The 10,911-nt window shown below is 47.2% G+C and overlaps 5 protein-coding genes across 5 annotated transcripts; 2 read left to right on the top strand and 3 right to left on the bottom strand.

The window, feature by feature from the left end:
• Positions 1 to 528: 528 nt before the first annotated feature.
• On the bottom strand, positions 529 to 1,643 carry B0J16DRAFT_314099 (glycosyl hydrolase; the record flags this gene model as incomplete). Its single annotated transcript, XM_046125167.1, has 3 exons — positions 529 to 1,123; positions 1,175 to 1,292; positions 1,358 to 1,643. 3 exons carry the CDS (start codon positions 1,641 to 1,643, stop codon positions 529 to 531), a joined length of 999 nt encoding a protein of 332 aa, XP_045989414.1.
• A 1,499-nt stretch (positions 1,644 to 3,142) lies between these two features.
• On the bottom strand, positions 3,143 to 4,037 carry B0J16DRAFT_28232 (RmlC-like cupin domain-containing protein). Its single transcript, XM_046123959.1, has 3 exons — positions 3,663 to 4,037; positions 3,351 to 3,603; positions 3,143 to 3,289 (listed from the first exon to the last, which is right to left on the bottom strand). The coding sequence occupies exons 1-3, from the start codon at positions 3,948 to 3,950 to the stop codon at positions 3,168 to 3,170; spliced, it is 663 nt and encodes a 220-aa protein (XP_045989415.1). The 5' UTR covers positions 3,951 to 4,037; the 3' UTR covers positions 3,143 to 3,167.
• A 690-nt stretch (positions 4,038 to 4,727) lies between these two features.
• B0J16DRAFT_329109 (voltage-dependent anion channel) lies at positions 4,728 to 6,385 on the top strand. Its single transcript, XM_046126286.1, has 4 exons — positions 4,728 to 5,039; positions 5,094 to 5,332; positions 5,383 to 6,098; positions 6,150 to 6,385. Exons 1-4 carry the CDS (start codon positions 4,891 to 4,893, stop codon positions 6,294 to 6,296), a joined length of 1,251 nt encoding a protein of 416 aa, XP_045989416.1. The 5' UTR covers positions 4,728 to 4,890; the 3' UTR covers positions 6,297 to 6,385.
• Positions 6,386 to 6,547: 162 nt separating this feature from the next.
• On the top strand, positions 6,548 to 9,102 carry B0J16DRAFT_28255 (uncharacterized protein). The gene is made up of 2 exons (XM_046123966.1): positions 6,548 to 6,682; positions 6,754 to 9,102. Exons 1-2 carry the CDS (start codon positions 6,631 to 6,633, stop codon positions 9,066 to 9,068), a joined length of 2,367 nt encoding a protein of 788 aa, XP_045989417.1. The 5' UTR covers positions 6,548 to 6,630; the 3' UTR covers positions 9,069 to 9,102.
• A 410-nt stretch (positions 9,103 to 9,512) lies between these two features.
• Positions 9,513 to 10,245, bottom strand: B0J16DRAFT_378226 (mitochondrial outer membrane translocase complex, subunit Tom20 domain-containing protein; the record flags this gene model as incomplete). Its single annotated transcript, XM_046130905.1, has 4 exons — positions 9,513 to 9,629; positions 9,695 to 9,786; positions 9,843 to 10,088; positions 10,185 to 10,245. The coding sequence occupies 4 exons, from the start codon at positions 10,243 to 10,245 to the stop codon at positions 9,513 to 9,515; spliced, it is 516 nt and encodes a 171-aa protein (XP_045989418.1).
• Between the last annotated feature and the right edge of the window lie 666 nt (positions 10,246 to 10,911).

Here is a 10,911-nt window from a genome sequence, read left to right on the forward strand (position 1 = left end):
CTTTAGGTACTACCTCGGCAGTGTAGGTCAGTAGTACCTAGGTCGACTTCCATTAAAGAATGCCTGGAGTGAGAGTATATCCTCTCAAAGAAATAGGCCTTGTAGGGTTTGCAATGTTTCAAAGCCCTGCAAGAAGAAGAAAGTTCGGTGGATTGTCAAATTAGCTTTCAACAAAGACAAGCAGACAATATAAAGTGCAGAAAAGAACACAAGCCGAGATCGAAACCTTTCCCTATCAGAGTGGTTCGAAACCATGGATGAAAAGCATTTGTAAATTGGTAGCACTACTTAAAATATTGTCTTGCTGCGAAGGCAAGATGAACGTGAGTAAACAGGGGGGAATAGGTGACTCGAACGATGATGACAACTGATCCCTTTTAATCCGGATCAGATAAACTGAGTTCATGAAGTTGGTTGTTTACAAATTTATCTTGCTTCTTGGCGATACAAACGAAGACATTGCTCAAGTGAGCCGTGAATTCTTGCTATTACTCTTGCACAGCTACTGCGTGCACCATTTGCTACCGCTTATTTGCCATACTTGGCAGCAACCGCATCATATTCCTTCTTGGTAAGCGGAGTTACAGAACCATGCTTCAAACCCTTGGGAAAGTTAGGGAAATCCGACTTCTCCCACTTTGGTGACAAGATGTTTGAGGTCTGGAAAGGTACATATTGAGTATAGTCGTCAAGAAGCAGATGATACAGTCCAGGAGTGTTAAGATCGGCAAATGAACCAGGTCCTTCAAGCGGAGACTCGGGCCTCACATATCCAGGTACACGAGTCCAAGTACCAAAGAGGCCAGTCGTTGTGGTCTCTTGATAAACTTGGTTGAGGGTCTCGTTCTTGAGGAAACGGACAAAATGCCCTGGCTTGCCGAGGTACTGGAACTCCTGGTCGATTAGACCAGTACCACTGACGGCATGGTAATCTTTGGGCGCGCTGAACTTGACAAAGTCTTTGGTGGTAGCGAACCTAATCTTGTTGAGAGTCGCTTCACCTTTATGCTGGGTATCCGAAGCAGCGTAGTGTCGCGATGCCCAGAAGACGTAGTATTGCTTGGTGGCATCGTCCCATACAACTGAAGGTGCCCATGCCATGCCGGCAGTGGGAGTCTCGATGCTATCAGATATTAGCTGAGTGCCTAAATCCAAGATGGCCTCGTTTTCTTACATCCTGAGTGTAGGCTTCGACCAGTTAACAAGGTCTTTGGAGGACCAAACGACAAGACCCCGACTTCCATTCCGCGTAGCCCAATCCCACGAAAATCCCGGGGCATTGATATCCAGGTCTATTCATTCCAAGAACCGTCAGTGAAGTGTCCCATGATCAGGTGCATATCTTCAGACGACGTACCAGTGGCAATAGTAAAGTACTCAGAGCGCTTGCTGTTCGTGGCAAGGAAAATGTCCCTGACGCCTTTGGTGCCGACGTTGCTTGTTAAGACTGGGTTGCCGCCGTTCAAAAACTTGAAGCTTGATGCTGACTTTCCATCTGATAGATGCCATTGGACTTGTGGAGTTGGATCACTAAAGGTTGAGATGAGGTATCCGGCATAGTCAGTTTGGGCAGACTTGTGAGCAGGGACAGCTTCAACGAGGGACGCCGAGAGAGCAGTGGCTAGGATTGTAAAGGCACGCATATTGGCTTCTCAATTCTCATAAAGTTTGATGTCAATGGCTAGAGAAGGATTGTTTTCAAGTGAATTTTGATGTTGGAAACGTAGCTATTTATGTATCCTGTTCATCGCCGAGGTACTCACCAGGATGGACGCTTCTTCCTACTTTCAGCATCTCGCAAGCTACCCCTGCACAAGACCAAGTATGAACAGTGATGAAGCAATATCCCGAGTATTATCAGATGTCATCACGAGTCCTCACCTGCATCTACGACGATCAACCCACCTCTCCACACACGATCAATCTGGGGATTTGAACAAACGGTGTTTTTAACTTGAACTTCTTTCCGATTAGAGACTAGCATTTGGTAGCTTAATTGTCGATCTCGGGGCCTTGATTTGACTACCCTTGCCGCTGCTGAAGCGCTCCAGTAGAGAGACGGCGCATAAGTCGACGAGGGGTTGAGCACAGAACTTGTTATGGCTTCAAGATGCAATAATAGTCACAGCTTCTGAAGCTCGGGGTATTGAGGGTGGTCAGGAAGGTCCTGGAGGAACTAGTAGCGCTCGAATGGAGCTGAAGCACTGCTTGAGTGGTGGGAAATAATTGATCATGGTGGTCAAACATCCCATCCTCAGCCGAGTTACGAGTATTGAACAGTGATGGCATAGACCTGACGTAGTGTAGATGTGAGCTACGATAAAATAGGCACATATGTAACTGTAGGCATGAACAACAGTTATCGCAATAGTTACCGTAGATTCGACAGAGATCACCTATGGTGCAAGCACTACACCATTAAGCTGAAGGGGCCTGGGGGCCAATAGCAGTGGAGGCTCACAAAGACAACTCAATGTATCTTCGAGGCGGGTTGATAGGATTTCGAGTAATTGATATTCTATATGTCGTATGGTAATTGGTTAATAAAGGTCTATGAAATGCTTTACCCTTTGCTTGTAAGGCTCCTCCTACTCGACTGAACTGCACGATGCCATCATGTCAACCTCTCGGGTATCGGGACAACCCAACTTCATCCATCTTCTTCGCTGAAAAATCATAGATTCCACTGAACAATTCAATAAACATGACATTTACTTTTTGCTGAATAACCAGCTCTTTTCCCACACAATATTCTGTATTAAAGTCATTGCTGGGATTGTGTAGTCGGTTGTCGGTACGGCTCGGTATGGCGAACCCAGACTCAATTACCATTCTGGGACAAAGCGTCGATTGCGTGCTCGCTCCATGCCATGACAAGAGCCATCAATATAGCAAGAGTCAGTCGATTCCTCTTTTCCTCCTTCATAATCGTTCATTATCATTATTCACCCTTTGCACAGAATGCGGGTCTCTTCATGATCAAGGCAGTCTGTCAATTCTATGCTATATTATGCCATGCTATACTAATACCACGCATTACCTAAGGCCTATGGATATCCTCCGCCTATCATTACCTGCTTATAAAACAATCTGGATGAACCACCAGTGGACAACATAAAGGTCGTTTCTCATCAAACATCTGGCTGTTGAAGCCATACCCACTTCATCTATTCCTTGAGCAGCCGCCCATATGCTGAGTAGTAGTGGCAGCCCGGCACATGACTCTTTCGCCCGGTCTTCTCATCGAAGATATGGCATCCCTTTTTGGCTACATTTGGAGGAGTGTACACTGCAAAGTTGCATGTTAGTTACTGCGACAAGTGTCGTGGTTTGAGTTGGGGGTTGCTTACAATGCAAGGAGACAGCAAAGTCGCTGCCGCGATTGGACACACGATGCAGACCAAGGTCATCACTCATATATGCTACCTCGCCCGACTTATACACTGTCTCGGCTATGACTTGCATTGGTTCCTCCTCTTGGTTGTTTTCTGGGAAAGCATATCGAGTCTCGGTCAGATCGCCGCGGAGTATCTTCATCAGGCAGTGCGCCTTTCCGTGGTCGTGAATTGGTGACCCCTTTCCTGGGGACCATACAAGGACGAGCTATACAAGATGTCAGTCACTGCTGGGACAGGTCAAAGTTGACTTGTATAGGGGCTTACCAGATTGCTCTTGCCGTTCCCCTCGTCGACGAGGTTGCGGGTGTATCCCCTGCTACTATCGCCAAAGGCATATCGACTCCATTGGTTATCGGAGCTATCGTAGCCTTCCATCAGTTGTTGAAGGTAGTTGACATCCACGTCGTCCGAAGTCAACCCTGATGATGGGCCAAGAGCATCCTTGAGGCGGACGACGAGTTCTTCGAATCGATTACGCTGGCAGGGACCGACGCTGGGAATCCCACTGTGGTCCATGCCCAGCGCTGGTTTGGAAAAGATACCGATAGCCATGATTGCTTATGATGGATGTTACGTCTGAGTACTAAGATTGTTGATACTCTTTTACTTGGAATTGTTCAAAGGGAAAGGGGTTCTAATAAGTAAGAGGACGATACGACTCCTTATTACCAGACCGCCAGGCGGGGATTCACTACGTGTGTGGCCGTCCGTACTCGATTGTCATGGGTCAGACCCGGGCTTTGACAAGACGGCAGATTGTATCACCGCATCTTTGATGTGGGTCGTGGGTTGCTACCGACATCATACTGTATCTTACGGGAGGCACAGACGGACTTGGCTGAGTTGAGTTGGGTCGGCGAGCTCTCAGTCGGCGATCCAAGGCTGGTCCTGTGAGCTGATTTGAAGCGAGCTGGTTGGATAAGACGACGCTAAAACCCCCGAAACTCTTTGTCAATAGTATCTTGCGGTATACGATTGGCATCTACCTTGTTGGTACGATAAAAAGATTGAGACTAGGATGATTTTTAGGAGGAAAACTTCAAGGGTTGTGATGGGGCTATTTGGAGAGTCTTCTATGAAGTTTCTATCTATAAAACTTTTCAATCGTTGACCATTTTTCTTTTGGGCGGTATACCCACTATCTACCACTACCGACTGAGCCTCCAAGTGGAGCCCGGGCGTTCTTCAGAAGAGGCGATTAGCGGATCTCGGTGCTGAGTTCCAGTTAGCTAACGAATTAGCCATGGCCGCCACGATTGCGACTTACAGAGAATATTAATAAAGCATTTTCCTGATCTTGATCTTGACTTGCAAATTGTTGCTGAATACATATAATTAAACCATTAATTTGTTTCTTCATTGTCTTTTGACACCTTGGAATAGCTCTCTTTGAACCCTTGAATCAGACAATCCTCTAAGCCTTGTTAGCGTCTGGTAGTTACATCGATCAGCAGCTCACGTCACACATTGAATACATTAGTCTACACTCAGCATGTCTGGTTGTAACAACTCGACGACTTCTACCGGCACACTCACAGTCCAACCGGCATGCAGCGGCTTTACACCGAAGCCATGCCAGTCAACTCTGCCGTGCAAGGAGGAAACTGGTTGGAGGAGGGTCATTCGCAACTTCACGCCCTCGTAAGTGTGAGACAACCAATTGATCGTCACAAGTCACTAACACGAATTACAAAGATGGTTTGCAGTCAACATGGGCACTGGCATAGTGTCTATACTGTTGCACAATCTACCATATAATGCGATATGGCTTCAGTACATATCCTATATCTTCTTTGGGTTGAACGTCGTTCTCTTCACAGTCTTTACAGCCATGTCCATTGCTCGATACACGTTGTACCCAACCATCTGGTTTGCCATGATCTCGCATCCTGGCCAGTCTCTATTCCTCGGCTGTTTCCCTATGGGGCTTGCAAGTAAGTTCCATCTAGCGACGCTACTTATACAATTGCTGACATTTACATAGCTATCATAAACATGATGGTGTTCTGCTGTAAGCACTGGGGTGACTGGGTCATCTACCTAGCATGGGGATTGTGGTGGTTCGATGTTTGGATTTCCGTCGCTACTTGCGTCAGCATGCCTTTTATCGTCATGCACCGCCATCGTCCTGGCCTGGAAAACATCACTGCGGCTCTACTACTTCCCATCGTGCCGGCTGTAGTTGCAGCTGCAACAGGTGGCATAGTCGCAGAGGAGCTCCCCAATCATCACCATGCGCTGACGACAGTGATCGCATCTTATGTCCTTTGGGGCATCGGAGAGTCGTTCTCGGCTATTGTACTGGCTCTATACTTCCATCGACTCACCATCCATTCAATCCCACCTAAGGAGGTGATTGTCAGTGTCTTCCTGCCGATAGGACCACTTGGACAAGGTGGGTTTGGAATTCAGCAGCTTGGCAAGGTGGCTATGCATGTTATTCCCAAGAGCAATGCCTTTGGTGAAGTAGCTGCACGAGCTGGTGAGATGCTCTATGTCCTTGGAGTCTTCTTTGGTATCGTCATGTGGGGATTTGCACTTGTCTGGCTATCCTTCGCACTCATTAGCATCGCCATGATGCCAAGTGTGCCGCGCAACTTGGGAGCTTGGGGTTATACGTTTCCGCTCGGTGTGCTGGCAACGTGCTCGAATTCTCTCGCACAGAATCTTGATAGCGATTTCTTCAAGGTCGCTACTATGGTACGAAAGCTTCTTTTCAGTTATTGGATTGACATGCTAACCTTCTGACAGATCATCTCGCTCGCAGTGGTATTGCTGTGGATTGTCGTTGCGAGTAGAACTCTCAAGCTGGCGATTACAGGAGAAATGTTCCATGCACCATGTTTAAAGGACCTTCGAGAAAAGTCACAAGCTGCCGGATCAGATAGAAGAGTTTAGAAGATCTTCTTAACTCTGCATTTATGAATTACAGTTGTAAAATAATTTAGATACCTAGACAAGATTAGAACTAAGAACACTCATGAACCACTTACATGAAAGGGAACAAGGATTAGTCATAGTAGTACAAGACTGAGTACTGTAAGTTACAAAATCTACCGCGGGGCAATTTTTCCCAGAATGATTTAAGGCTGGAGGTGGAGGCGCGGGGCAATTTATTTTTCTTAGAATGAATTCTTATCAATTGATTGTGCGGTCTTCACCAACCAACTCTCATACATTTGTAAAATCCTGAGTGGCAGTCTGGCTGATTCAATTCAGGCTGATCGTCATCATGGATTGGACAAATCAATCGTCACATTCGCGCCTCGACTCGCTTGTCGATGGTAAGTTGTCTTCAATTTTCTATTCGCATATCGCAAAACAGAATATGCTGCTGACTGACTGACTCTTGTAGATTTGGTGGATGTCTGGCATATCCACCGAGTGCCAATTCTCTTAACCACCTGTGTCATCCTCGTCGCTGTCCGACTCTATTTCCAATTTAATGGCCAAAAGACAGAAGTTGTTGCTTTCAAAAAGGCTTACGAGGAGCCCGCCAAGAAGGCCTACGAAGAGCCCCTCACGCCCAAGATCGTAGTCGAAGAAGTTAACCCCAAAGTCACGATCGAAGAAAAGACCCCCATCATCGAGCCAGCCGAAGAGAAGAAGAATACCAAATCCCAGGGTCCTCGACGAATCAAGGGAGGCGTAGCCAGGAAACCATCAAAGAAAACTGAGGAAGAAGAGGACGTCACCCGACCTGTCGTACCTCTTGTCTTCTTTTCTTCCATCACGACTAAGACGGCCAAGATTGCGCAAGCGTATGTTGAAGAGCTGGGAGGAAAGTTGGACGAGATTTCCAAGCAGTCAGGTCGACAATTTCTCAAGCCCGAAACCCGAGACCTTACTGAGATCGACTTCGATGATTATTTCCTTACTCCCTACAAGGCGCATGTCGATGCCGACCTCTTCTACCTCTTTCTGATTCCCAGTTACAACATCGATACCATCAATGACACCTTCCTCGAGCATCTCCAAGAGACGCATCATGACTTCCGAATTGATACCGCACCTCTGTCGGGCTTATTGGGATACTCTGTTTTCGGTTTCGGCGACAAGGAAAATTGGCCTACCGAGGCGGACGGTTTCTGTTTCCAAGCAAAGGAAGTCGACAAGTGGATGGCTAAGCTTACTGCTCGCAAGAGAGCTTACCCTGTTGGAATGGGCGATATGCAAAGCGATCATGAACAGCGTCTACAGGAATGGGCCAAGGGTATCGAAGAAGTTATTGAACATGCTGCCCGCACTGGAAACTTGGGAGAGGGACTTCCTGGCAGTGGAGCAGCTGAAGAAAGCGACGTTGAAGATATTTCCGAAGACGAAGACGATGGTGAAGTCATCATCGAGGACGACGCTACCAGTAAAAAGACAAAGGGTGGAAGGGATCTCGACGATGTCGAGGATCTTGGACGCATGATCCGAAAAGATGACGGCTCGACCACTCAGAAAGCCCCTCTCGCTGTTGACTTTACCAACTATGGTTCTTCCACCAAGAAATCAGTACCTCAAGGACCCAAGAAGATGGTTGCTGAGGAATCGCCTACATACAAAGCACTCACCAAGCAAGGTTACGCCATTGTCGGATCCCACTCCGGAGTCAAGACATGTCGATGGACAAAGTCAGCTCTCCGTGGACGTGGCTCCTGTTACAAATGGTCGTTTTACGGTATCGCGAGTCATCAATGCATGGAAACAACGCCTTCGCTGTCCTGCTCCAATAAATGTGTCTTCTGCTGGCGCCACGGCACAAACCCAGTTGGAACCACATGGCGATGGGTTGTAGATCCCCCTGAGCTTATCTTTGATGGTGTCAAGACGAACCATTATAAGAAGATCAAGATGCTGCGCGGTATGCCTGGTGTGCGAGCTGAGCGATTCGCTGAAGCTATGCAGATCAGACACTGCGCTCTATCACTCGTCGGAGAACCTATCTTTTACCCTTACATCAACGAGTTCCTCGGCATGTTGCATGCTGAACGTATCTCTTCCTTCCTCGTTTGTAACGCTCAGCACCCTGATCAGCTCGCTGACCTCAAGGCTGTGACTCAACTCTACGTTTCCATCGATGCAGCTGATAAGGAGTCACTACGGAAAATCGACAGGCCTCTTCACCGAGACTTCTGGGAACGCTTTAACCGTTGCCTTGATATCCTTCGTGAGAAGCGTTTCAGCCACCGAACAGTATTCCGCCTGACACTCGTTAAGGGTTTCAACGTTGAGGAAGAGGCTGAGGGATACGCCCGACTCGTGGAACAAGGTTTGCCATGCTTCGTTGAAGTCAAGGGTGTCACATACTGTGGCACATCGACCTCATCTAATGCTGGCTTGAGCATGTCCAATGTTCCCTTCTACTGGGAGGTCTGTGACTTTGTCAAGGCTCTCAACAAGAGACTGGAGGAAAAGGGTTTGAAATACGGCATCGCTGCTGAGCACGCACACAGTTGCTGTATTCTCTTGGCCAGTGAGAGATTCTACGTCGATGGAAAGTGGCATACTTTGATCGATTATAAGAAGTTCTTCGAGCTTCTTGAGGAGCGTGGACCTGGCAACTTTACCCCAGAGGAGTACATGGGGGCACCAACTCCCGAATGGGCTTTGTGGGGTAACGGAGGTTTTGATCCCCGTGATGACCGAGTAGACAGAAAGGGACGAAAGATTGAAGCATCATGAGTCTCCCTATACAAATAAATGATTTAAGTACGAATTCAAAATTTGAACGTTCCATTCGGAAGAAAATGCAGCCAATCTTCAGAGATTTCGATTCGATGGACACAGGGCATTTACATGACATCAACACAGCTTGGTGCTCGAATTGAAAAAGAATAATAACTTCATGATGTTTGCCGAAACGCTGCCAGCATTCTTTGTTTCTAAACTCATTCATTTCAACGTACATCTGTTTACACAAAGCTCTATGGAAGTGGGAAGAGCGAAACTATGGTACATTGAAGGCCGTCAGGTCTCCATTAGACATTTCTTGTTCGGAAAGCTTTGACAATGTGCAAGCTTTCCATGGTACAGGTTTTGAGGGAGGGTATTAATTCAATCATTTCCAACGTCTGGGTATATATGTGCCAAGAGCGGAGAGGAAATTCGGATAGGTCTTATCCCTCTTTAGTCAAGACCAACATTGGGAATGTCGGAAAGATTGATACCACCGGGGGCGGGACCGGATCTGATGTCGAGAGATGAGTCGTATGCGATCATCTCAGCGAGGATGTCTAATATGGGCTGTATAGGTGTTAGCAGTTGCTTCTCAATAGATCAAACTTTGAGATCGGTCTTGCCTTGGGAACAGTGCTGTCGTAAATTCGGATCAGGTCGCCAGGAGCAGGGTAGACCTTAAGACCCTTGTAGAAGGCCAAAGCAGACTCAAGAGTCTTGGTAGCTGTAAAACAACAGTCAGCAAATTGCAAACAATTCCTTGATACACGGTATCCGTACGATCTTGGCTGAGCATCTCTCCAGCCATAACCTGCTCATTGAAGAAAGCTTCCCGCTCCTCAACACCGGCGGGGAAACCCTCCTCCTTTGCCTCCTCGACCTTGGAGCGGATGCTCTGGCGTTGTTGCTGAGTAGAAGCCTCGGCCTCCTCCTTTGCGACGCGGGCCTGCTTGCGCTCGTTCCTCCTCAAGTTTCGGCGGAACTCGGCCTGGTTTCGACGTTGGTAGTCGAAGTAGGCAGCATAACCTATTCGAAGGGTATCCGTGATTAGCCAATGTGCATCGTTGTGTAGTGCAAGTCGCTATTTCGTAGTTATAGGACGTGATGAATGCGCGGTCATACCGAGAATGGCGGCGGCGGCGGTAGCGACGGATGCCGTCACCAGAGCTGAAGTCTGAACCATTTTTGAGGCGGGATGGTGATGCGGGTGCGAGTGCGGAGGTGGTGGGAGAATTGGAGCGCACTCAGTAAACAGAAGACCAAAGACACTCCCACTGCACTACGACAATGGGCAAACTCGGAGTTCGAGGTGTTGTCTGGCGACGTCGGAGATTGGGTGACGGCGGATATTACGTCGTCAATTAGATGAGTTCGCTTTTCTCGAGCGTCGGGAGCGAGCAGCAAGCTTTCAGACGTTGCTTGCTTTCCTAATTTTTTAGCAATGGAGCACATGATGTGAACCTAAACCCGATTGGGAGAGTGGGAGCTTCCCTGGCAAGTGGGCTGCCATAGATCATACATCATAGCCACGCATGTGTATAAATAGCTAAAATTTCATAGGAATTGATTATGGTATTAAAAGTACTTGGCACTCTTATGATCGGAGAGAGTTTCTTATAGTGTCTTATAATTAAATATTGAACCTTTAAAATTGTGCTCTGATATTAGTACTAACGTATCAGATCTTATCAATGGACTCGAAGCCTTGGGTTGATAGATAACGATAACCTCTGAACACAAGCCAAGGGACAAGAAGTCGATGAAAAGACTAACATACTAAATGTTGCGTTTGATATATGTAGCATTATCTTTAGCTTTCTTTTTTGTATATATTGATATGATATATTGA

This window comes from Fusarium flagelliforme (assembly GCF_020744385.1).
Source record: "Fusarium flagelliforme strain FIESC 12 MPI-CAGE-AA-0113 chromosome Unknown B0J16scaffold_1, whole genome shotgun sequence".
NCBI lineage: Eukaryota > Fungi > Ascomycota > Sordariomycetes > Hypocreales > Nectriaceae > Fusarium > Fusarium flagelliforme.